At 36.2% G+C, this 27,301-nt stretch overlaps 2 protein-coding genes across 7 annotated transcripts in view; both read left to right on the top strand.

The window, feature by feature from the left end:
* The window catches only part of LOC121318457 (DENN domain-containing protein 5B-like), an 80,343-nt gene extending 68,213 nt beyond the window's left edge, over positions 1–12,130 (top strand). For all 6 annotated transcript variants that reach the window (XM_041255161.1, XM_041255160.1, XM_041255159.1 and 3 more), the window contains 6 exons: positions 1,757–1,875; positions 2,291–2,475; positions 5,876–5,958; positions 7,428–7,554; positions 9,133–9,307; positions 9,590–12,130. In XM_041255161.1, coding sequence (XP_041111095.1) covers positions 1,757–1,875; positions 2,291–2,475; positions 5,876–5,958; positions 7,428–7,554; positions 9,133–9,307; positions 9,590–9,773 — 873 coding nt within the window. In that variant the 3' untranslated portion in view covers positions 9,774–12,130. The remainder of the gene's footprint in view (positions 1–1,756; positions 1,876–2,290; positions 2,476–5,875; positions 5,959–7,427; positions 7,555–9,132; positions 9,308–9,589) is intronic.
* A 5,485-nt stretch (positions 12,131–17,615) lies between these two features.
* On the top strand, positions 17,616–26,072 carry LOC121318456 (SIN3-HDAC complex-associated factor-like). Its single transcript, XM_041255157.1, has 6 exons — positions 17,616–17,732; positions 20,302–20,434; positions 21,076–21,175; positions 22,957–23,080; positions 23,490–23,640; positions 24,084–26,072. Exons 2-6 carry the CDS (start codon positions 20,307–20,309, stop codon positions 24,250–24,252), a joined length of 672 nt encoding a protein of 223 aa, XP_041111091.1. The 5' UTR covers positions 17,616–17,732; positions 20,302–20,306; the 3' UTR covers positions 24,253–26,072.
* The last annotated feature ends 1,229 nt before the right edge of the window (positions 26,073–27,301 follow it).

The following is a 27,301-nucleotide window of genomic DNA, read 5'->3' as shown; positions in this document are numbered from 1 at the left end:
TTTGGTGACAGCTGCTAACTACATTAACCCTTTAGATTCCAGAACCCACCATTGTAGAGTCCTAGAATGCTTACTGGTGCCCTTTTGCTTTGCCATACTATGTACAGTTGTCATGGTTAGCCTTCCTACCTCAATCTGGAAGTGTTCTGTCTTTGAACCTCCAGAAGTGTGCCTAAACAATGCTGTTAAAGGAAATATTGTATATAAATATATAAATATGTGTCTGTTTTTCTTTGTTTCATTTTCTTTTGTTTAAATGCTGTTTGTATAAAACCCCTATTGGTTGTTGTGTTCTGTTTATTGACAAATCCCTAGTATCAGTGGAAAATGTTGCTGTGGTGTAAAGGGCCAATCTCCCAAAGGTATCTAATCCATGAGCTAGGCGCCTGTGAAGGGAATTGGATGGAATTGAATAAGCTGTTTGTATCCAGGTGCATACTGGTTGTAAATTTATACTTCATGTGAATATATTTTGGGTCCGATAGTCCCAGTTTTTTTCCAATAACCCCATTGCAGATCATGGTTATTTGCAAGTTTTCTAAATATGTGGTTGATTGTACATGTCGACAGCCCTCAGCAGAGTTCAGCATGATGCAATCTTTGTTTATACTTTACAGTAGTTTTTAATGATAATGATGTGTTTTATGATGTGTTGTGTTGTGGTGCGATGCATTGCAGTGGTGGGCAGGACTATAGCTTAGATCTTAAAGTAGATGAAACAAAGTAGATGTTTTTCACGATGAAGTACCCTATATTAATTGGAGCTTTGTTCCAAATTGTTATATTGTTTAATGATATAAAAGGTGATGCCTTCATAAGATGGATTCTTTATTCACCAGCAGGTATGCAGGTTCAATCTCCAGGCTTAACTGTTCAATGCAGAATGTACAATAGGATGGTTAAATCATGCTTGCAGAAATGGTTGCATTGACTTACAGGAATATATAAATGCACTCTCAAGTTAATTGCATGGCAAGCTGTATTGAGGTTAAAATATTTAAGCAGAATGACCTGATTTGGAATTTTTATCCAAAATATTATTTTTGTTGTTGTTGTTATTGTGTTTTTTGTTTGTTTGTTTGTTTTTGTTTATAAAGGTGATTGAAATAAGTTGCCTGAACGGTCTTGTTTGCTTTTAGTTCTATACCATTTTATGAGACCGTCTAAAAACTATCTGTATTTGTAAAATAAGCTATTAAAACATTATTGAGTACATTATATCGGGATTTAACCATATAGATTTTTTTAACACTTCAGGGCGCTACAGTCTGCTCAGTTTGGTTGGTACAACCAATCCTTTCACTACTTAAACTGATCAGAAATTTTAATGTTGTCTGCTAGAAATATAAATGAATCTGCAAGCTGAAAAGAAACACGTTTTAAGTTGGAAAAAAAAATTCTATTTATTTTGTTGGTGCAAAAGTATGAAACTCCATGTGTTATGTAAAAAAAGAAAAATACAGATATTCAACATAAATCCGAACTGCAATACTTATTTTTGCAAAAAGTGTTTGTGTATTATTTTTTCATGTGCGCCTACATTTTTCAGGTGCACCTAACTTTTTTTTAACTTGGTGGCACATGTGTGCCAAAGAACAAAATTTAGCACAGAGTTTTAGTGGCTATTGACTTGATCTGTGGCACACTAGACAGAACAGAGATTTTAAACCATTAACGCTAACTCCTTACAGAATTACTGGGTTGAATGATACGATGAAAGATTAGGAGGATTTTTTTTTCCTTTTCTCCACTGCAGTGTCAAAATTTGGGAAAGCTGACAACAGCTCAAATCGGACATGACAACTCTGGTCTGTTAGCGAAGTGGCTGGTAGACTGTGTGATGGTCAGGAATGAGATCACAGGACATACTTACAAGTAAGGGCACTGGCATTTCTTTAACAGTTCAGTTCAGTACAGATGTATGTGTTAGTTCTTCCTTATTGGTTTATTAATTAGTTGTGTGCTAAAACTAGTAAAAAATATATGTAGGAGAGAACTTAGTTGGAGAAAGACCTAATTCAATTAATTTGTCCTCCAGAAAACATTTAAAAATTAAACTAGCTGTTCAGTTTTGGGGATCAAAATGTTTCTGGGATACATGGCACTGTTGATATAACTCTGAAACTCAAACCTGTGTGAGCTGGTGCAAAAAAATAGTCCTGCAGCCATTTAAAGACATATTTCACTTCAGAGAACACTTTTTAAAGGAAGCTTTCAGTTTTGTTTCATCCAGAAGTGTCTTTTTGCATAAAAACCTGAGGGTGAAAGCAGCCGTGTGTTGTTTGTTCAGGTTCCCGTGTGGCCGTTGGCTGGGGAAGGGGGTCGACGATGGGAGCCTGGAGAGAATACTGATTGGAGAGTTGATCATCCCGTGTGCCGACGAGGACCTGAGCAAGCAGTGCAGAACCCCACCACTGCAGCGCTCCCCCACACAGACACGCCGCATCAGCATCACCTCACTGGCAGGCAAGAACAGTAAGTCACGAGGCAGCCCCTCCAGCATTCACACACCAGCAGTGCCATTTGGGGAGATGTCTGAGGATCTGCATTCTCAATTGACTGGAGTAATTATAGACACAGTAAGTCAAGCGTGACTAGCAGTATTCAAGGTAACAATAGAACATTTTATCAATACATTTGTAATGGGGGGAGGGAGGACTCTATTGATATGAATACCAGTAGTAGCTGTTCTTTTGTGGAGTGATTTTGTTTTATGATCAAAAAGTAAATCTGATTAATTTGACCACCTTTTGAGTTAAAATTACTTTCAAAATAAATGTACACTGTCATGTACCAGCTTTTTCTAGACTATTGCAATAGTGTTGACCCATGCGTTAGCCTAATCTGACACTTCCCCTTACAGAGAGGAAGTCTTGTGATCCTGCTGTGTGAGAACTTTGAGAATTAAACAGAACTCAATTACATAAAGTCAGAACAAAAAATAGGATAGAACCTATTTACACAAGCATGTAAAATTGTTTAAAATTATATTACAAATTCCCTCACTCCAAGCACTATGTTGTCAATTGTTCTGATTAATTTATCTTCCAAAAGCACAGGACTGTTACAAAACTGCTTCCCCACTGCTGCACCAAACCCTGCACTACTGCTTGATTTCACACTTAAGTTTGTTCCTGTATTATATTGTCACTTAAATTTTCACTTAAATTTTTAAATGAAAATGTAATTCTTGTCAATTTCAATGAAATGGTCACCCAGAGCAAGTGGATTTCAGTCTGAAGCCCAAGTCAGTTAAAAATCTGAAATGTGTATAACACAGTGTTAGAACACTGGCCTAAGTATAAAGGTGTCTCTGTTAAATGTTCTCTGAGTTAACTAGCATGTTACCTAATTAACCTTTTGTCACCAATTATTGTTAACAGGTGAGGGTCCATGATTACTATAAATATAGGTAGCATAGGCACAAGTTTGTCATTCCTGAATGTAAGGGAGCAGAAAATGGCAAAATACGCTCAGTTTAGCAAAGTAAAAAGTCTGTAATTATTTTAAGAAATGAAGGTCAATCTTTAAGACAAATCGCAAGAACTTTGCAAGTGTCTGTAACTGCTGTGGCCAAGACCATCAAACGATTTGAAGAAACTGGCACTCATGAGGACCGAACAAGGTCAGGCAGGCCAAGGGTGACCTCAGAATCAGAGAACAAGTTCATTAGAGTCACAAGTCTGCGAAACCGGTGAATAACTGCCCCTGAACTACAAGCTCAGCTAAATGTTACTAGAAATACAGATGTTTCAATATCAACTGTTCAGAGGAGATTGCGTAAAGCTGGCCTAACTGGAAAAATTGCTGCAAAGAAACCATTGTTAAGAGTGCAGAATAAGAGGGAGAGACTTGCCTGGGCCAAAAAACACAGAAACTGGACATTTGAGGCGTGGAAGTTGGTCTTATGGACCGATTAGTCAAAATTTGAAATATCTGGGTCCAACCGCTGAGTATTTGTAAGACGCAGAGAGGGTGAGCGCATGAGTTCTGCATGTGTGGTTCCCACTGTCAAGCATGGAGGAGGCAGTGTCATGGTCTGGGGTTGCTTTGCTGGTGACAGAGTTGGTTATCTTTACCAAGTCCATGGCAAGCTCAACCAGCATGGCTATCATAGCATACTTCAGAGGCATGCCATTCCATCAGGATTACGGCTAGTTGGGCAGTCCTTCATTCTTTAGCAAGATAATGACCCGAAACACACCTCAAAGTTGTGCAAGAAGTATTTGGCGAAGAAGGAAAGTGAAGGACAACTCAATCTAATGACCTGGCCTGCCCAGTCTCCAGACCTCAATCCCATAGAACTTGTATGGGATGAACTGGACAGAAGAGTCAAAGCAAAGCTACCCACAAGTGCCCTACATCTCTGGGAATTGCTGCAGAAGAGCTGGGAAGACATGTCGGGTGATTTCCTGCTGAAACTTGTTAACCAAATGCCTCATGTTTGTGAGGCTGTTATTAAGGCAAAGGGTGGCTATTTTGAGGAATCCAAGATTTAGAGACAATTTTCAATTTTGTTGAACATTGTTTTGATAATCCTTATGTTTTGTTTTGTATATTGTAACAAGTGTTTTCATTTTCAAGTATTTACAGAAACCTATACGACGTAAAATATTGTCAATTATGAAAAAAAAAACTAGTTTCCAGCAAGTGTACTCAAACTTTTGACTGGTACTGTGTGTGTGTGTGTGTGTGTGTGTGTGTGTGTGTGTGTATATATATATATATATATATATATATATATATATATATATATATATATATATATATATATATATATATGTGTGTGTGTGTGTGTATGTGTATATATATGTGTGTATGTGTGTATATATATATATATATATATATGTGTGTGTGTGTGTGTGTGTGTGTGTATATATATATATATATATATATATATATATATATATATATATATATATATATATATATAATGTATATGTTCTATGGGTGAAGACTATGTTTGCATCCTGAGCCACAATACCACAGTAGTGACTTCAAAAAGTGATAATCCCGCTAAAGGAAAATATACTTGAACTTTGACTCATTCGACGCCTCGAGACCATCACTTTCAATTCAAACACAAAATGTCTTGCTTTCGATCACTCAATAACACCCACAGTACAAAAATGTTCATTAATGATCAACAAAATGAGAGTATATGTAAAAAAAAAAAAAAAAAAATTTTAAAATGATGTAAAGCTAGTAGATTCGTATCTTAGGGAAACTGGAGAAACGGATAACGACATAGACATCTGTACAGCACTCAGACACTAAGTTTAAAAAAAAAAAAACAACTGTACAGCTGAACCTCATCTTCTTTAATATTAGCATCACAAGGGTATTCATGAATTATAATAGTAGATGGGCCTCTTCAGTGAGTTACAGAAAACAATTCCATCTCAGGTTTCTGTGACAGTTTATAAATTACTTGACCTTCTGTCTCATAATTTATGACACCCAGAAGGAAGTGTCATGGAAGAATGTGTTATTTATTGCTTGAAATGTATGTAGTAAACACTGTCTTTTGGTTATTAAAGCAAAATGACTTTGATGCCCAGAAGATAAATAGCATTACAGCCTTGGTTTTGTCAAAACAACCACCGCAGGGCATGATCAGTACCCAGCGCTTCCATCGTAATTAAAGATGATTGCTCAAGCTGTACTGTATGAGACCTGTCAAGATTAGTTTCAATTAGATTACTACATTTGTAAAACCGCAAAACAAGCAGGTGTCTTGGATAATCTTTGAAATGATACAGCTTTTAATACATTTACATCCAAATCGGTATATGGCTCTATTTTTAAAGGTATTTTTGTACCTTCTCTAAGAGCACTACCTGGTGATTTCATTTCTTGTTTTTTGTCTTTTTAGAGCCGAATGCTGACCAAATTCAGGAGGCCATCGGGGAAGCTGTGAATAATATTGTAAAACACTTTCATAAACCTGAAAAGGAGGTATGTACACTAGTCCAGCAAGTACAGAGGCTTGCCTAAAATGTTGCATTACATTAATTAGTATCTATGGGAACGTTTTTTTATTAAAACCACCAAAGAGGATGTCATCTCCAAAACTGAAAGCGACGAGACTAGTCTCAAAGTGTACCAGAACCCCTTGCAAAGTTACAAGAAACACATTGTTACCTTTGCTGTGTCCTGTGTTATCACAGCGTTATATTTTTTAACATATCAACCACTCTTTTGAAATGTTGTATTCACACATTGTGGGTCATGAACCACCTGGGGAAATACATTTTCTCAGCATTTACTTGGGAGCGTTTGGTTGGTGAAGAAAAAAAAATCTTCTAAGGATCACAGTGTGTCCAGATCACACTCCCCACTGCAGCAGTGCAGGTTTTCTGTTCCCACAATACACCACTCCCTTCAATCACAGCCTGAGAATTGCTGTAGGAAGGAGCATAAACTGGATGTACAGTACTGCGATGTTCAGAAGAAATCTTTCTCCTGACAAACTTTCCCGAGAAAAAGTTGAAAAAAGTAATTCCCTATTTTATTTGTGAATAAAAAATAAAGCAGTTCAAAACTATTGGGAATGTGTTGAAAAACAGTGATAAGAACTACACAGGTTACAGAAAAGGTAAAGTGATGTGTTTCTTGTAAACACTACAAGGGGTTCCCTAACATTGTAAAGGTAGGCTGACCTAAAAGGACTTTTATCATATTTCTTTTTAAACCAAACATTGTTCTTGTTGTTTTCTACAGTTCTATAACGTACAGTAAGGAAGTTTATTATTCCACCTTTCTTTGTCTCCAATCACTGATTCACTTCTTATTGCCGCATTTAATTTCCAGTCCATTGTTCCAGGACCTGAGTAAAAGTTGCCTAGTGTCCTCTTCTTATAGGTTCTTTACTGCCACTGTAGCACCTCATTTCATACAGAGGAAGCAGCCACCACCTGCAAAACAAGTTGCATTATTTGGTGGGTCTGCCCATGAACTGAAAACCTTGTAAAAATGAATTTCATTTAGCATTGGATTTTAATTTTGCATGAACCCATGCACACTATAATAGCTATTTTATTGATGGCAAACCTTTATGGGTTACATTTAAAATAGCTTAATGTAAAATATATAGTTGTATTCTCAGCTGACTGGAATAATTATAGACCGTGTAAGGCAAAAGTGGCAAGCAGTTTTCAAGGGTACATAAAAATAACTGCATTAATAAAAATGTAATGGGGGGATCTATTGATAAAACTACCAATGACAGGTTTTTTTTGTGTCTGTATTTTTACTGGTAGTGGCACAAATATGTAGGGAATACCTCTTTGTTTTGATAAAAAAAATGAAATCTGTAGTATTACTACTAGAAATGAATACCCAGTATCATTTCCCAGCTTTTTCTAGAAGTAAGCTTGCATTAGTTGGTGCCCCCTGCATTTGCCTAACCTGGCTTTCTCCTGCAGCGAGGAAGCCTCACGATCCTGCTGTGTGGTGAGAACGGTCTGGTCTCCGCTCTGGAGCAGTTTTTCCACCACGGGTTCAAATCCTCCCGCATTTTCCAGAAGAACGTCTTCGTCTGGGATTTCATAGGTAAGAAAGAGAAAAATTGGGATTTGCTATTTTGGTAATTGATGTTCATGAACAGCTGACCTTAAACACAAATGGAGGCCCATTTACATGTATCACAGATTACACAAATGGAGGCCCAGTTACATGTATCACAGATTTAGTTTAGTTAAAAGCAAAATGCTCTATCTGTGCTTTATTTTTCTGGCAGGGAAGCTAACCCTGTGATGCGTTGCTGTACTGCAGTCCCATTCGCAGGCAGGTTGTGTTGTTCAGTGGATAAGCACCCTCTAGTGGACTTGGCCATATTGCAGGCAGTGTTTTAAAATGTAGGGTATTGGAAATAAATACCAAATGTCTCCAAATATCTTTTAATATATATATATATAATATATATTATATATATATATATATATATATATATATTATAAATAGATATACTATAGAACTTCAAGACCTACACTTATGGATACGAATTATATGTTGAGTATTGACTGTTTTAGGATGATGATATAATGGCAGTTTTGATAAAAACACAAGCATTTATGGTTTATGTAAAATTACTTAATATAAAATGTATAGCTGTCTGCTGAACTGACTGGAAAAATAGCATTTCCTAATGAAACCGCATTGAGGATGGGAGAAATTGGAGTTCTACAAAAAATCTAAAGATAGAATTTATTCTGCAGGGAAATGCGAAACAGCTATAAGCTTGTGAATATAGAACAGTGGGTGATATTGTTTTGCAAAGCCATTGTGTTTTTCAGTTTAATAATTAAAGTGCATATGTAACTGCTTTGCATCCCCAAGTGAGTACTGTGACCATGATAAGAAGTTATTAAATAGCGAATACTTCATGGGGCAGTTTGTTTATGTAGCATCCCACCACTCAGGTGGGTATTATTGTTTATGACACTCTATTTTTTATAATCTCTGGTGAGCAGTTTTTTCCTGCCAGAGTTCTAAAGTTCTGTGCTGCTTGCTCTGCTCCCTTTCAGGTTGACAGCTCGCTCCGTTGCAGGTGTTAATGAGCGTGTGTTTCCTGTAGTAATTGGACTGTTATTATAGGAAATATCAACTGGATGAGCCCATTGAAAAAATTGCTCGCCAGTTATTATATAATGTAAATTTATCAATGTAATAAACAATCCCTCACGATCACCTATTGGGTCAGACACGTTTTCACGGTGTTTTATTTTTTAATATATCCCTGTCATTAATTCACCTGATCTACAGGGGTCAGCATTCGTGATAATATTTATTTACTGTGTTTTTTTTTTTTGTTGTTTTTTTGTTTTTTGTTTTTTTTAAATTTAGTTAACCAGATAAAACACATCAATACAACATCTCCTTTCTAGTATAGTTGTGATGTTACACAATATCAAATCACAATTACTGTACCTGTATAATATTTTTTCAAACGTTGTGTTTGATTGTAACAGAAGCATCACCTCCTGGCTGTGTATTCTGTACTGTTTTATCTTCCACACAGATTAGCAGGAGTATATAAAGGGAATGTATATTTACTATGAATTTAAACTTCCTAATCTATTTATACCAGGCCTGACCCAGTACATTTGAATGCCTTTTTTTATTGCACAGAGAAAGCCATGGCCTACTTTGAAATGACGGATCAGATTGGGGACACTGAGGAGGGAATGGAATCCTTCAGATCCAAGTGTAAAGTATTCTGTCATTATGTGAACGCCATCAACATAACCCCAAGGAACATTGGAAAAGATGGAAAATTCCAGCTGCTTGTTTGTCTTGGGGCAAGGTAGGTGTCAGTCATCTCCCGCTAGTTTAGAGCAGTACCATTCTTGTGCAGGGCAAGTTGTCTACTTTAGAAATAAGGATAAATAGGACAAGGAGCTCAGTAAATCTTACAAAAACAGAAGCTATTTTAACACTTTTATTGAAATTGATTTAAAAAAAAAAAAACAGTACTCTCCAGGATTAATAGCTCACCTAGCAACATTTAACTTTTCTGCAAAATGGAAATAGATAGAACTGGGAATAGATAAAACCATTGATTTACATTCTATTTTTCCAATTTCAGGGACCATTTGCTTCCTCAGTGGATCCCGCTCCTGGTGGAATGCCCTCTAATCACAAGGATGTATGAAGAATATGCTCTGCTCCGGGACCACCTGACAGTGAATTCCCTCATTCAGGCGCTACAGACAGTCCATGAGTTCAATATTACACTGGAATCCTCTCTGGTCAAAGGAATAACCCTGTAGCCTTACTGTATGTTAAAAAAGAGACTGGCTGTCATGGGTCTACATTCTGAGAATACTGTAGGAACCTTTTTCTGGCCCATATTGCTGCTGGTAGTGCAACACTGGCAAGTAACATTTAATAGATTGAAAACAAAAGAAGACAGCAAAGACTGGGCCACAAGATGTGGGAGAAAGCATCGTGGAGTGGGCAAGAAGTAATGTATAAAGCTGAATACAGTATTACCTAGCTTGTTTAAAGAAACTTTGAAATTTAGAAAGAATATAGAATATTTTTCATGGGTTTAGATGTGTGTAAATACGTTTTCAATAAAATATGAAAGGTTAATACATTGCTAAGATGAGTTTACCAGAAAACAAAAGACAAACATGTTCTTATGTAATGCACTGTGTTTTGCTGACTATTTAGTTCAGTAGAATCTTCAGCTATTGCTAGAAGGCATGCTGTTAGTCACACTTGACAAGCTTGGTTCTGTTTTGTTCGTTTTTTTCAGGGATGGTTTTCTGTCACTGGCATGCCATAGTTACAGCTTGGGAATTCAAATGTCGTCACTAGGCAATAAAGTTTTTTACAGTGGATTAGTCATCAATATCAAACTAGTGGCAAGCCCAAGATTTTTTGATGATCAAACTGTATTACAGTAGATCCATCACCATAGATATTGATGAGTTATCAGTGTGACAAACATACCACTTTTATGGAATGGCCCTACTGTGCAAGTGTGTCCTTTCTGGAGCAATTGATGCACAGCATTACTTCTCTATCACAATATCAAATGCATTGTGAAATTTACTACTGCTGTTTATGCAAGCTTTGTCTGAGCACTTGAAATATCAGCTCTGAATGGCTTTACTTTTTGGTCCAATTGGAGATTTCTGTGTTTCTTTTACAGCAACTGGGACCCTCCAGTACAGAACACTGATCTGATTATAATGGAACATTAAGACATCAGTATATCATCATAACTCATGATAATGTTTGTGCTGGAAACAGTATATATATAGTATCAGAACTGGAAACATGTCGAATTTCATTGGAACAGAATTGCATTAAAATATATATTATCTATACATAGATAATATGATCTAATATATAAAATCTATATGATCTAGTGTATTAAATCAGTTGCATACATATTTTATGTCATCATAGGTAAAAAGTTTTGGCTGATGAGTTTACCTAGCTATTATCTTGTGCAATTAAAGGCCCAGCAAGATAGCAGTGTTTTGTCAGGGCTGTTCTAGTTCAATCAGCGTGGCCCTGTTTAATAAGTACGGTGTATATATAAAGTTCCAGTTCCACTTGTCCCATCACTACAATAGATCTAAAAACATGCTGCACTTTACACCACAATACATTGCTTATGCCTACCTGGCTGTCCATGGTCTTACATATTACAAACAGTATTAAAGGCTCTAATACTTGATACACGGCGTATTCCTGTCTTTTAGTGCAGCTGTGGTACTCTAATTAAACCTAACTAAATGGATCAAGCAATTTTTAAAAGGGTTATGCACTCCTTATGCATAAGTCAACTAAATCATCTAGGTCGCCAGGCTTTCAGCTTTTGGAGTGTCCATTTCTAAGTTCACTGTTTAGTAACTTAATGAGTACTGTAACATGGAATGATATTTCATTCGAGTTTGTTTAGTTGTCTTGCATTTAAATTGTGTTGTCCTTAATTAATGTGGGCGTGCTTTGTGGTGTGCCCGATTTCAGTATAAATGTCATTCTCCGTGCTCTGCAATTGATCCTACCAATTGCCCGATGCAGGATTGCGTGTAAATTATATGTGAGGCCTGTCCAATATCACCGCTATTAAGGGAATCCTAATTATTAAATGGGGCAAACAGAAGGTTATATGTTGGGTTGTGTAATCCTATGTATGTTGTAGTTTGTACAAACCCGATTTAAAATACCATTGTTCATGTTACTTCAAATAAAGCCAGCTTTTAAAATGTGTTTTATAATCTCAAGACTAAAATATTTATATTAACTTGCTACACCTTTTAGGTGTTAGTCTTAGAGGGTAGCAATGTGTATATGGATCTATGTAGCTAATATTGTGGAGCATGGCTCTTAACAGCTATTCACAGTTTAAATGGAAAAGTTTGCAATTATAGTATATGTTTACCCCTGAAAGAAATTAAGTGAAACAGATTAAAAAAAATAAATAATAAAAACAGTATTTAAAGCATTGCTGTCTTGTTTTTGTTTAGGATGTCAGTGTGAATGCACGGCATAAACACAGTTGTGTGTCTTATTTTTTTATTAAACTTAAGCTGTAGTGTCAGTGCAGTAAAATGTCTATTCACATCACTGTTATGTTGAAGTATTTATAAAACATTTCATTGAAAAAGCTTTGTTTCTTATGTTTTTTTTTCTTCTTCCATATGAGAACTACACCCTGTTCTTTTTCAGAATTGAAGTCACATAGGGGTCCCCGTCAGAAAGAAAATCAAGAGACAGAAATAAATTAGAATAACTGGTGAGCGACTAAAGTAAATCTCTATACTGAACTTGCATGGGACAACTAGTTTGATATTCATGAAAGTGTTCGAGATGATTTTCAATTGTTATAACAGATTAAATAATTCCTGATTTTAAAGCTTTGTTACTACTCAATATACCCATTATCTCAGGCTATACCATTACCAGATATATGCTGCGTTTTTATACATCTAACATTACTGTGGTATAAATTGCATACAGCCTCTCTACATAAGTCTTCTATATAGAATCTGAAACATGACTTGTTCCAGTTTAATTAATTGTCCAGCCAGCCTTTGTTTCTCACATAGAATAATCAGAGTAAAGGTTAGAAATTGTGCTCATGCTGAAATTGTCATTTGAAAAAAAAATAAAAATAAACATATCTATCTAAATGCATTTATAATTACAGCTGGCAGTTTTAATGAAATTCAATGTAATAGTTTGTACATATATCCTTAGAAAACGAACATGCAAGTAACCTAAAATGTTGTTTTAGATATTTCTTGGTGTGTTTTGAATCTAGAAGATTCAGGAAGATTTTATCATCCATAGAAAAGGGAATTTAGTTGGAGCAGTACATCTAGTGATAATAAATAATGTACTGTACAGATAATAAAGCAGATTAAATTTGTGACAAATGTCCACAGCATTATTGCAATGTATTAATAATGTTTCACACCAACCTTCCTCTCTTTAAGATCATAATACTATTTTTCAGAACTTAATTGGAAACCTCTTCAATGAAGCGGGTCATTTAAATGGCTACTGGAAAAACTCTTGCTTGTTAAATAAAGGATAGTAAGTGAAAGCCTTAATTAAAGTTGCTTCAAATAACAATTCAAATAAATAATATTAGTTATTAGAAAACGATTGAGTGCGATAGATGCCCCCTGGAATGTTGAAGTGCTTTACTGTGAATTAAATTTGAAATCAATACGCACATAAATACCGGCTTTTTCCCTTAACATTCTAATCTGATAACATAAAAAGCTACTTAAACATGCTTTCTGATGCTGGTCTAGAGACAAGGGAAATCATGTCTATGACGACACCGTAAGAATGGTTCAAGCCACAGCTGCTGGACAGCAAATTAACAGGAAAGACATGATTGGTCCACAATTATGTTTTCAGCTGGATCCAAACAACACCCTCCCTCTAAACCAGCCAGTCAAACTGCTAACCCTGTTTCAGTTCTTTCCGCACCAGCCAATCCACTGCTTGCCAGCTGGAATGACGCCCCGCCTCCAACAAGAAGTTTTGAGTCTGACTCAATACTACACGGACTATTCAACAATTACACATGTCCAAAGAAATTATACTAAGAGCGAGCAAGACCCCAATAAATAAATATGTTGGCTAAATAATAAGAATTTCAATAATAGCGTATTTTCTACATGTATGTCGTTGTTATATTCTAATTATGTTAGGGGCTATTTCCTCAGCGGAAGGTTACCCTGCGAAATATCAGAAGTTCAAGGTAAATATAGGTTTTAAAGTTTTAAAAGAGAAAATAAATATCGTTTTCTAATAGCGATAGAGCCCTCTAGATGCAGGCTCTACAGTGTGGTAGATGACCTTGACTTTCGTTAGCGCCCTCGCCTTCAGCTAGGGACGCATAACTCCAATTGCGGTCATCCACCACACGGTAGAGCCCGCATCGACGGGCTCTATCGCATAAGTAGACATGGGAAATATTTACAATCTAATAATACAACTGGCTATTAAGTTAAATAAATTTAAGCAACAAGTGGGAAAAAGTAGCATTGACATTATTACTGATAAAATTATATTCTTTAATCAATAAAGATTCATACCGTAGTCTAATGATAAAACATTAGAATTGCATAATCTGCATGCAGCATTTTATCATTTTAAAGAAATAGCAAAAGTACATTTTTTTTGCTCTTTAAAAATTATATTTTAAATGAAAATCAATCTGATCTCTTAACATTAATGGTAAAGAAATCCATAACTGAGTCAGAGTTGTTTTTGAATGCCCAATAGATTAAAGGGTGTTTTAAACCAAGTTATTAATGAGACTCAATTGGGCTAATTATTTTTACTTTATTGAAAAATAGATACATAAAAACATCTTGTTATTGTTTTTAGACTTCTGGTACATGCTTGATATTGTAGTGCACACATCTCTATTTAAAGCCCACCAATTGATTGGTTTTGGGAAACATTTTACTAAAATAATACAAAAACAATACAAAGAAATAAATAGCCTGGTTACTTTAGTTTCTGGCACCTCACCTTTTTCTGTTTTTACTCATAGCACAATTATTAGCTGTTGATATTGGATTAAACAATGTGGATTAAGTTAAGAAAGCCATTGATCATATTAGTCTATTCTCCAGTGCTTCTGGGTTCAAATAAAATTAAGCATCAGATGACATTTTAGGGTTGTATATACACAGTGCAAATAAATGCGAATGCAAAATTCAAATTGCATTGGGCCAGGCAATTATTTTGGAGTACAAGAGGGCAGTAGACTCTGTGTGACTGACATTTGTGAAGCACGGAAATACAAAGCAAAAAAATATGGCAGAGGAAGGGCAGCAAAGTCCTATTGGCGCACAGAAAAGAAAAGCTTTCTGAGAAGGAGCTGAGAGTCCTTATGGCTGAGATCACTCAGCATGAAACAGAGTTGCTTGGAAAAGCCTCGGCCAATATCAGTTATGCTCGTATCCTTAGGGGATGATATGTATTGGCCCAACCTTTGTAGCATGACATCCAGAAATGTGCCTAGCACTCTGGAAAAGGTGGATTGTGTTATCTGTCCAGACATTCCAATTGTGTTCTGAAAGGAACCAGAGGCTACGTAGTGCAGAGAACACAACACTTTCACATGTGCAGGGATAGCGGTGCTTAGATTGACGCTGGGGTCTAGCTCATCCCACATGTTCCTGTCTCTCCTCAACAAGAGCCAAGTGACCCTGCAACAGGAAGTGTACCACAGCAGCCATCCTGAAGCCAATGACAGGTCACGTGGGTGATTTTATACAGCTCTTAGTTACTCACTTCTACAATGGTTTGTATCTTGTAAGAAGAGGTGTAAAGTTTTTTGAGGGTCAGCAATTGCCTAAGCGCAAGGCAAAATCCTTACATCGCATTATAATGTTTGTGCCCACTTAGTATCCAGATCCCAGCCAATTCATTTTCTTTTCTTCATTTGAATGCATTTCAATTTAATTCATGGATTAATGATGGCAAAGTGCAAATTTGATAGCGGGTGCAGAACGCCAGGTGAACTCCATTCTTTACATACGCCCCATGATTGTGGCAGCATTATGGGGGTTTTGCACCACTCTGTGCATATCTTTACATCACTCCCTTTATGTAATCATTACTCTACTGTAACAAGTGTTGAAAACATTTTAGTTAAAAGCTCAGTAATATATTGTATATTGGGTTTATTATACCAAACTACATTTTAAATAAATTGGGGAATGTTAGAAATATTAGAAAAGTTTGAGAATGAGAAAAGGCTGTTGGGCCCATCAAGGCTCTTTGTTAGCATGCCATTTTCTCCTCCTTACTTTTACAGCTTCCACTTATGCCCTCTTCTTCTCTGTGCTACATTTGAAGTAGTGTCGGGCTGTCTTTGTCTAGACCATTTATGATTTAAATACTTTGATCAAGTCTCCTCTTCCTTCTTTTTTTCTAGACTGAAGAGATTTCATTATTTTAACCTGTCCTCATAGCAAATGTCATTAAGTCCTGGGATCAGCCTTGTTACCTGTCTCTACTTTCTTGAGTTCAGTGATACATTTTTTTGAAGTGATGTGTCCAAAACTGCACACAGTATTCTAGGTGGGGTGTCTATCTAATGCATTATATAATCTTACCATAACCTCCCTAAACGTGTCTTCCATTCTTTTTGCAATGTAGCCTCACATTCTACTTGCCTCTTTAATTGCCTCAACACATTGGTGACATGCTTTTAATGATGACTGCAGTATAACCCTGAGATCCTTTTCAAAGTCCTCGTCCCCTATTTTGATCCTGTCCATTTTTGAGCCCAATATGCAATACTTTACATTTCTTAACATTAAAATCAGTGTGCTCAGTTTACAGAGACGGTCTAAATCCTTTTGAATTAGCTGGGTTGCAGATTCAGAGTCCACTACTCCTCCAAGTATCATCTGTAAATGTAACTATCTTACAATGTTATCTTGGTCCAAGTCATTCATATAAATGAGGAATTGTAAGGGTCCAAGTACAGAGCTGTGTGGTACCCCACTAAGCACACCCCCCAATCTGTTTTTACACCTCACAATTACTTTCTGCTTTCTGTGTTTTAACCAGTTCTGTATCCAGTTACATGTCCTCCCCTGACTTCCTGCTGATTTTAATTTGCATTTAAGTCTTTCATGTGGGACTTTGTCAAAGGCTTTTTAAAAATCAAGATCAATTATATCATAAGCGTTGCCATCATTTACATAAGATGTAACATCCTCAAATAAAGTCAAGTAGGTTAGCTGAGCATAACCTCCCTCTTCTAAACTCATGCTGGCTCCTATAATTTTGTTGCTGTATAAATTGTTGCTGTCTTCAAGCTAACTTTTTAATATTGCTTCTATTATTTTGCCAAAAGTTCAACTAATAGGTCTATAATTATCTAGGTCTGTCATATCAACATTTTAAATATATGCACAACATTTTCAAGCCTTCAGTTTTTAAATATTTTCTTAATAATAAAATTAGTGAAACTAACCAAACGGATTCTTTGATAGGGAAGAATTTAATGCAATTATTGCATTTAATTGTTTTATGTTCTTTTTTTTTTTAAAAATGGAATAATGTCAGCTTTTTTGTTCTAGACCATTTATAATGTAGTAGAAGTGTAAGTCTCATATACACTCAAAACAAAGATAAATCTAAATTCTTAAAGAAACAAGTTCATTTTTGTAATTTTAAAGTTGAGCTAATCAAAATATTGCCAATCAAATAGTCAACCAGTAATGGAAAGGCTTAAAACAGTAATTTTGTGTGAAAAGTATAATTTAATTTAATATTTTTTTCCTGTTTGTTTGGTTTTCATTGTTATGATGTGCTGTACACACTCCCATGTGTTTTAGTCTTGGTTTATACCCCCCCCCCCCCCCCCCCCCAATCGCTGGCATTCACAGTACATTGAAGAATTACCATAGCAACCAATGCCAGCCCTCTTTCCCGCGCAATATTCCTTCCTTATAAGGACAACAGAATGTGGCCGCTATAGTACGTCACACGGGTATGTAAATCAATTTGATTGAAGAAAATGGTGGCATGGGACCGGCGCGTGCGCAGAATCAAATAATTTACTACAGACTTGCTTCAGAACAAGAAGAGAGTGACGTAAACAATCAAGTATCAGGCAGCAGCTTATCTGTTTCGGTATTGTGTAGGTGAGTTAGTCGGGTTTGGATTTGCTTCTGCAAAACAATATCGTTTTGGCGACTACTTTCAAAGTCATTGAACAAGTAAGTAAATCGGGATTTTGACTTTAGTGTGCATAATTTTTTTTTTTCTTAATTTAAATTAATTGCGATGGATTCCAGTCCAAAAACAGGCAGACAACTTTTTTTTTTCAAATATTGTAGACTTGTCAGTATTTATAACTTGTTAAACAAACTATTTGCGTTTGCATACAGATTTAAGTTTAAACGTGAAAATAATAGTACAGATGAGTGTGGAGTACGGTACCGCTGTGCATGGTCATGTAGGTTTTTTTTTTTTTTTTTTTTTTTTTTAAATGTTGCTAGCTCGTGGCATTAATTTTGCAGAAAATGCACCACACTGTCAACGTTTTGTTTTATTTTCTGTAACGGGACAACGACGTTTACTTCCTGTATTTAAATGTCTTCTTTTAACAGTTAAAATGCAACTGATTATCGGCAAACGGATTATTAGAATTACAAATAAAACATACAGAACATGTTGCAAGTGTTTACTTCAAAAATGATCTGCTAATATATGCAGTACACAAAACCGAGAACATCTGCTTTTATGCTAGCGTGAATCAATGTTTGGTGTGTGTGTGTACCACCTTTTTTTTTTTTTTTTTGCTGACTAGTATGTACAAGCAATTGGGAAGTTCCCGGTTTAAATAACTTGGATACTGGTACATTCTGTATGAATTCAGTTTCAAACATGAGGTTCGTTTCTAAGTCTTGATTTCTGTGGCGCTGGCACTTGTGCCAGAATTCCATTTAACTGCACGTTGTTTCACTGAATGTGATACCGATGGCACCATGTAACTTAACATAATGTTTCTGGTACTTCTCATAAATTGTACACATGGTGAATTCAGGAAGAGTAACACGTTGTTTTCGTATTGTTAGTGATGATTGTAATTAAATGCTACTTTTTTTTATGCGTGTTATAATTGAGTACAATGTGCATAAGTATTTTGATTGCGTCTTGCCAGTTCAAAAGGGGGTGTTGCTGCAAAGTTAAACTGGATTTATTTTCTCGTGGTCTTATTATTGTAAACTTAAATATGACTCTAAAAGGTGACATACAGGTTAAAGGAAAGCTTTGTGCATTGACTGTCAACAAATTGCCAAATATTCGGTTTCGCTTCTTTCTGCTCAATCGTGTTGCGCATAACTGGATGCTGCACGCTTGAAAACAAAGGGCATCGTGCGCACCTGCCTTGCACAATGTTTAATATTAAAATATTGTAACAGTTTAAAGGCGGGGCGGGGGTGGGGGGAGGCCGTTACATTTTGTTGTTGTTATTTTCAGAATTGTCGCTGAAACTTGCGGTGTGGATCTACTGTGTATTTAAAAATGGTTGCGCATGTATGAGCTGCGACCAGCCATGCTTGAAGTAATAGTTGTAGGCGGTGATTTGTCTTCTCTACCTAATGCAAATGTTAAGGCTGTTGATGTAATATGTTACCGTTTTTTTTTTTTTTTTCTCAACCCTGTTTATGTTAACATTTTGTAGTTAAGATGTGTTTTCGTTATTAATTTCTGCAATTGTAGTGTTTATAGCATATCGGCTAAACCCCCTTTAAATAAAGTGAAAGCCATGTTGAATTACGTAAGGTTTTATATTACAACCAGTTTCCGTATGCTAGTAATACACACGGTGATTTTTCCTGCTTTGTTCAACTAGCAGTTCTTGTCCCTCTGTTTAGTCGGCTACAGTATATATCAATATACTGGTATTCTACAGAGGGCAAAATACCATATTGTGGTTCAGTACTTTACCCAGTACATATTGTTGCCGATCCATAATGCATATTATAGGAACAAATCCCTTACTGAAGACTACTGCACAATAAATTGCCACCCGTAAACAACTGTCCAGAGAATTTAGCGGTTATACATTGTATTTAATGTTCGTTTCTTAATATGTGCAAAGCATAACGTATGCTACAGTTCCTTTTTAGTGTTATATATAGATAAACACGTGTTTTGTACTATATAATTTGGGAGTTAAGTGTATTATTGAACATGGATCATTGTTGCTGAAGTAAAGTGGATGCTGCAGAGTTTAGTTGGTGCATGTCTTGACATACATTAATTTTACTAGGTCTTTTTTATGTAACATCCCTCTGACCTACTTATGATTTGGGTTAGGAAACTGGAGAGATGTTCACTTGTAACGCTCTGTCTGAACACACTATCCTCATCACAAGAAAGATTCGTCCATGTGTTTATAAAAATATGAAGGTTTTAAATAGTTTGGTGCATTTTTTGTGACTGGGTTGTGAACACTATTTATAGTTGGTTATTTTTTGTTATTAAATATAGAGACATGCAGGATACTCCTTGAATAGTGGCTAGTATCTTTTCATGGCTGATTACTTGCATTCTGTTTACCTTTCAAAAGGCCTGGTGATGTGGTTCCTTATTGCATTTTTTTAGTATACCCTACTAAATCTTAGCAAGTTTATCTGGGGATGTGTCATTAAAAGGGTGATGGAAGTGCTTTCTTTTATTTTATCCCCCCTAACTGTCCTTCATTAAAAAGGCGTGTCCTGTGTGAATCCCTTCAAATGTCCACAAGCCATACCCACTCGTGTTTTTGTTCCACAGGGAAGATGTTTGGATTTCATAAGCCAAAGATGTACCGGAGCATAGATGGGTGCTGTATCTGCAGAGCCAAGTCCTCAAGCTCCCGCTTTACTGACAGCAAGCGGTATGAAAAGGACTTTCACAATTGTTTTGGGTAAGTTAGAACCGTGCACATTTGTTTGTGATGTGAGGTTCTTTTTTTTTTTTTAAATGGCAATTTATACAACAGGTTCACTGCCACAAGTTGTTCAAGCAAATTGCTTATATTTTAGACGCTTCCAGACAGTAGGGACGTAGTCTAAAACAGAACTAGCTGAGGCCAGCAGAAGTTCTTTTTAACAGTCACACAGATCATGTTTTTGTTATTTGTAAGTATGTAATATGTTATGATCAACTTGTTATATGGGAATACGAAACTAATTCTAATCTGAGTGTCAAAGATTTGAACTGCCTAGATGGCACAGTATTACTGTTATTATTGCCTAGTATGAATTGGAACAGTCAGGTGCTGTCATTATTGTAGTATTGCACCATATTCAATGATAATGTGGATACTACTGTGATGAGCATGCCTTTCGGTTCTTCATGGGCATCCAGTTATACAAAGGCTGCGAGGCCAAAATCTGTTGCAGCACGTATGACAGCATGTCATTGATTTGGATGGTATACAGTGTATGTGGAAATTAAGGCATGTAACATGACTGGGGACTAGGCATCAGTTTTAACAACAGTGCCAGTTATTATCCCATTGTTTTAATTTAGTGACCAAAATATGTTAATGTGCTCATTTTTTAGGCTGCATGAAAATCGTTCTGGAGAAATCTGTAACGCTTGTGTGCTGCTTGTGAAGAGGTGGAAGAAGCTACCGGTGGGATCTAAAAAGAACTGGAATCATGTATGTACATCTTTTTTCTTAGTTTTACAAAAAGAAGATTAACTGTACTCTGAATTTGTGCTGCTGTCTTTGTCATGTACTGTTTCTTTAGTACATTATGTGCCTTTTTTTAACTTACTGTAGTATCAAGTGTTTCAATCAACACTCACCAGAACTGAAATAATCAATGTTACTACTATGTAGCCACAGCTTAAAGCCTCCAGTAGTACAACTATAACCAAAAGTTTTGCATTACCTAGAATTTTAGGATTGAGACATAATTATAGGAGGTCCAGTGGTTAAAGAAACAGGCTTGTAACCAGCAGGTCCCCGGTTCAAATCCCAGCTCAGCCACTGACTCATTGTGTGACCCTCAGTAAGTCACTTAACCTTCTTGTACTCTGTCTTTTGGGTGAGACATTACTGTAAGTGACTCTGCAGCTGATGCATAGTTCACACACCCTAGTCTCATATCTTGTAAAGCGCTTTGTGATGGTGGTCCACTATGAAAGACACTATATGAAAATAAAAATAATTTATTATAAAAAAAATCTGTATGAACATGATTTATCACAATGATGTTGAAAGTCTACCATAAGCCACACTTCTAATAGTAGTACAGTACTTGATGTTTATGTACTTATTGATTTGAATACAGTACTTTAGTTCCTATAGGTAATGTTTATGTACAGTTAAATCTGGATTCATGTTTTATTTCTGTGTGGTGATGACACAGCTCTTGAATTCTGCAACTCTTTAAGTGCATTTGAATTAAAAAAAAAAAATCTATTGTTTTATAAAATAAGCTTTATAGTGCCGAATATTAATTAAAAAAACAAACAATTTTTAATATACTTTAGTTGATGGAAATGTAATATCAAGCCTTGTCTATTTCTGGCATATGCTGATACAGTTTTCAGCCCTATATGTTTTTTTGTTTTTTTTTAATAACTTGTAAATTAAGTATTTTTGCAGTTATTGGTTGTGTCAATATTTTTTTCCCCCATTAGGAAAACTTCTGCTGTTTTACTTATTTGCAACATGCTGGTGTGACCTGGAGACTTGCCAGGATTAATTAAGATGGCAAACATGCGTAGTTTCTTGGAGCGGCTGGAACTATCACCACTTTGTAAACAAGCTTGTATATTACGTACCAGCAAATGCATAGCTTGAGATGTACATTGGATTAAATGAAATGATTTGAATTATTGTATGGATCTGGTCAATACAGTTGTGCACGTCAGCATGAATATTAATTCTGTCCTGGTACTTTCTCCTGCAATCAGCTTCCAATTGCTTCTTAATGTTCAGGGTATCATGTCACTAAAACTATTTTTATGTAAATACAAGAAGGGTTTTATAAACATGTGAATTGGTATTTACAAAACTTCAATATCAAATGTATTTAAACATAGTGCAGTACAAGTTCAGTTAACTAAACTGTGAGGATGGAAGTAGTCTGGTTAGTTTGTTTTCAGGATTTCTAACCCTGAAAGTAACAGGGACACATTGCAAAACTGTAAACTTCTGCTGCAAGTGCCAGCTAGCAAGGCTAGCTTTGTCTGCTTTACAAGCACAAGTGCCAGATATATAAGCCGTTGTGATCTGTAAAACCCAAACTAACATCTAATATGTTAAAAATAAGAATCATACTTGTGTTTTTAGGACCAGGTATTGGTCTGGACACTTGTAGTTAAGTCCTACAATTTGAATGGGATGCATTGTTATTCTGCTGGGACACAATTGGCTTAGATGTCAAAGCATTTTGTCTAATCAGTCTTTTTTTCTTTGGGGAATTTCAGGTGGTAGATGCAAGAGGTGGACCAAGTTTAAAAACTGCCATAAAGACAAAGAAAATGAAGTCTCTGACCAGAAGAATAAGGCCAAGCCAGATCAGCAAACTCAAGAATGGATTAAAAGGACAGAGTAAGAACTGATGCAGCAGCTTCCTCAGAGTGCTGTTTTCTTATGTTTCTATTGTGAATAGATAAACCAACTGTAAATGAGTAGTATATTTTCACATTTGACTTTTATTGATGCTGATCTAATTAAACATCTGTTTGTACAGTCCATAGCCTGTTACAGTTATTGTGTATTCCAGTAATTTTGCCTTTTGCTGACAAAAAACAAAACAAAATAAATACTAATTTATAAACATACAAGGGAGCATTTACTACATAGATTTTATTTTCCTAGGATGAGAGGACTATGCGTTCTAATTCTAGACCCCTTTTTTAAAGCTGTTAGTGTTTTGGTACAGTATCTTGAAATATGACAATGTAAAGTATTTGTTTTTATTGGTAATTTGTTTTGTTTCTGTTTTAACTACTTCCAGATTCTGATGCCCACAGTACCACATCAAGTGCCTCCCCAGCTCAGTCCCCAAGCTACAGCAATCACTCTGACGAGGGATCTGAAGCAGAGCTGAGCACTGGCTCCAGCAGGATGCCAGTCTTCTCCTTCCTTGACCTCACATACTGGAAAAGGTAATGGATGAAAGAACGCCCGAGTCTCCTACTTAAACTGCCATTCATATTGATTAAAGGTTTTTAGAACCCTTCCTGGAGGACACGTGGCTTTGATTTTTTAAATGTTTTTGTTGGTTTCTGACTTGTTTACTTGACGCCCACTTTGTCAGTTTTGTAAAATGCAGTTAGGGTGCTTTATCTGTGTGTCATTGCACATCTACAGTAAAAAAAAAATGTGCCTTGCAGTACCCTCTCCTTTTAATCCGCTGCAAGTTCAAGGTTCTTTGTAAAAATGTCGCTCAAGTTAGTAAGTCAAAGCCATGAACCTGGTAGTTGCTACCGACTCCTCTGTGACACTTGAAAGACAGGGTGAACCAACTTGGTTCTAGGTCTCATTTGGGGATGACCCTAAAGCTCACTTTTCACCTCTACTAAATTTTTTATTAATTCCCTCCCCCCAGACAGAAGGTGTGTTGCGGGATAATCTACAAGGGCCGCTTTGGCGAGGTCCTTATTGATCCCCATCTCTTCAAACCCTGTTGCAGCAATAAAAAGGAGGTGGCAAAAACCCAGGATACACAAGGCCTGCCGTCCCCATCGATCACAAAAGAGGAGGATGAAGAGTGGTGACCCACCAAACCCACAGTACCTGAATTGGGTGGAATTCTGAAAAAGCCTTGGGTGGCTTGAGCAGATCAAACACTATTCTTTCAATATGCCCCCTGCCACAATCCCCCCCCCCAGACTTCCATTTTTTTTTTTTTTTGGTTCATTTTTTTTATAGCTGAAAGGACTGCACTGGGACTCAATGCTGACGTGTGGTTTGCAGACTGCCAACGAATAATGACCTCCTTGAGTATTTAACTCTAATATTGTACTATTTGTTGGATACACATACACTAACTTTTAAGTAATTCAAATAAAGTACAGGTATTTGTTTCCTTTTACACTGGGGTGGGTGGGTTGAACAGGGGTATAACTGCAGTGGTGCTGTACAGCTGTTTTTAGATAGGTGTTAAAGAGAAGAATCATTCTTTCCTCCACTTTGGATTTGCAGACAGCTTTTAGAGCAATTTATTTATGCGTAACAGTCCACACAAACAGCATTTCAGAAGTGAATTTAAGTAATGTATCGGCAGTGGCAGTCTGAAAATGGCAAATGAAGCTGTATTATCCCAGTCCTGTGCAACCTACCGCTGTGGCCAAAAGTTTTGCATCATCTAGTATTTTGCATGCCTTGGAGAATTGGAACCTCCCCAGGTTTTTGATTCAGCCAGGTGCTAAACGTTTGTTTTTTAACATTGTGCAACGCGATTTGTTAGAACGCTTCTCAAACCAGCTAAACCCCCCCCCCCCCAAACTGTTGATCTTTTCTGTGTCTGAAGCGTGATTTAATTGTTAAACTGTATAAGATTAACCCTTTTGTTAAAGTAAGGAGGGGTTGAGGGTCTCCTCTGGTCTGTAAGTTTACGTCAGGTTTCAGGTAATCAATATAACCTGCATTTTCCCACTCTTTTTAATGTGTTGGAAACCATTTTTCAGTTTTGAATAACATTTCTAATACCGTAGAATCCTCAGGTGGTTTTGCAGGCTTTTGGCAACAAAGTAAAAAAGTCTAGGCTAGACCTGCAGTGGTTGCATTTGTTTGGCTGGTCGGCTTTTAATATGCAATTTTGTATCTTGATGGTATTGATAGTGTATTTATTTAAATGTTGCGGTCAAAAAGAATGAGTATTGGTAAAGTCTTATCACATACTGGAATCTTTCCAGACTTTATAACCTATTGATCTTGTATATATGTACCAGAGTCATAACTTGTATTTTTCCTTTTTTTTTTTTTTTCCCCCTGGTTAATTTAGTATGTATTTGTCTAAATGAATTTTTCAAATATGTGTAGTTGTGGCTGTGCTGTTTTAATTAATCTCTGACCACTGGTGTACGTTCTCAATTTATTAGCCAAAGTGAAATGGCTATGACCAGGGATCCTAGTTTTCTTCAGAACAAAAACACAGTACTAGTGAATAAGTTAGTTAGTTTTTACAGGAAGTACTTATTGGTACAGTTTCAAATTCGAAGGAAGTTACAAGCTCACCAGAGTGAAACCAATCAATAATATAAACAAATGTACCATTTTACTTTAAACATTACAAATACATCTGTACTAATAATAAAAACCAAAAAATTGTATTTTATATTAGTTTATCTCAAGTTAGTCTCTGTCACCTGGATGACTATTGCCAAACTCATTGACCCAATCTTTTGGGGTGATTTTTATAATTTTCTGCATCTTTAAACAGCTTGCTGAGTGTAAAAATACACTGAAGTAAACTGCAGCTCCGTTTCAGCATGAACATGACATGCGTGTGCCTCGTTCACCAGAAGCAGTTTTATTGAACACGTGTGTTTACTAAATTTAAAGCAGAATTGCCTGTGTTGATGATTATATATGATGAGTGTATTGATTTGGTTATAAGCAACCAAAAAAAGCCTTGCATGTTGTTTTTTTTTTGCAAATGTAAAACTAAAAATTCCATTGCAAGAGTTGTGAGCCCCGATATTTGAAAATCCATGTTTTCCTGTGTTATTCCACAGCAAATGGATTCCTAGGATCCCTGGTTATGACTAATGTATATTCTAATTAAAAATGTCAATAATGGGTTTAACCCTTTTACTACTAGAAACCCTTACCCCAGTGAAATATAGATGTTTTTTTTTTTTTTTTCTGCAAAGAGCTGTAAGTAGTCCTCTTTGTGGGGTGAGCTGTAAGCTTCTCCAGTTACATCAGAATTTACAGACAGTCTGTAAATAAAATAATTGAATAATTAAAGAAATTTTAGGAAATAGCCAATTCTTCAACACATTTACCACGAGTTGCTACATAAATCCTATAGGTGTATTGTTTTGCGCAGTTGAATGTGACTCTGAAGACTAATTTAAAATGATGTTCATGAGTAGGTTGGCCAGTTGTCATTATTGATGGGTAACCAGGTCATGTCACATGCCATCATTCATTAATGGTCAAAACATGTTGGCAGCTATTTTGTTGTTCACTTTTTCTTTTAATATTATTTCCTGTCACTATTAAATTAAGCTTCCCTTTAATATGAAAACTATTCTAATTTCAGATAAACTCTTATGTTAGACAACAGCAATTCCAACAGTAATAATGAAATGTTTATTTGCTTCTTTTTTATTGTAATGTGATTGCAATCCAGTCCATATGCTAGTGCTGTGTGGCATTCTATAGAGCAGTACTGGGCATGCACTCTGAAATGGTATCTTCGGGTGCTGCTGCAGTAAACTGGATTTCTGTACATTTAGGGAAAATATTGTAATATTGGGCCTCCTATTGCTGTTATTTATTATTTTGTATTTATTTGTAGTTAAACTTCAACCACTGACTGCTTGTTCGGCCTTTTTATAATGTGCTTTTATTTGTGCTTTGTGGGCGTTGTGTCGGGAGATTTAATCTTTTATGAAATGAATACATTAAGCTAGTGCTGTTTAAAAGCAGAAGGTTGTATTTATTTTGCACTTATCCACCAGTTTGGGTACCTGTATAATACCAAATCAATAATTTGGTCAGGACTCCTAGTAACCCAACTTCCGGCATGAATTCTTGACTTCCTGGCAGCAGTTTTTAGTTGCAGTATGAGCATGTATGTAGCGATGCACATTG

This window comes from Polyodon spathula, chromosome 7 (genome assembly GCF_017654505.1).
Source record: "Polyodon spathula isolate WHYD16114869_AA chromosome 7, ASM1765450v1, whole genome shotgun sequence".
Taxonomy (NCBI): Eukaryota; Metazoa; Chordata; class Actinopteri; order Acipenseriformes; family Polyodontidae; genus Polyodon; species Polyodon spathula.
Note: the sequence above shows the minus strand (reverse complement) of the source record. Positions and strands in the feature narration are given on the sequence as shown.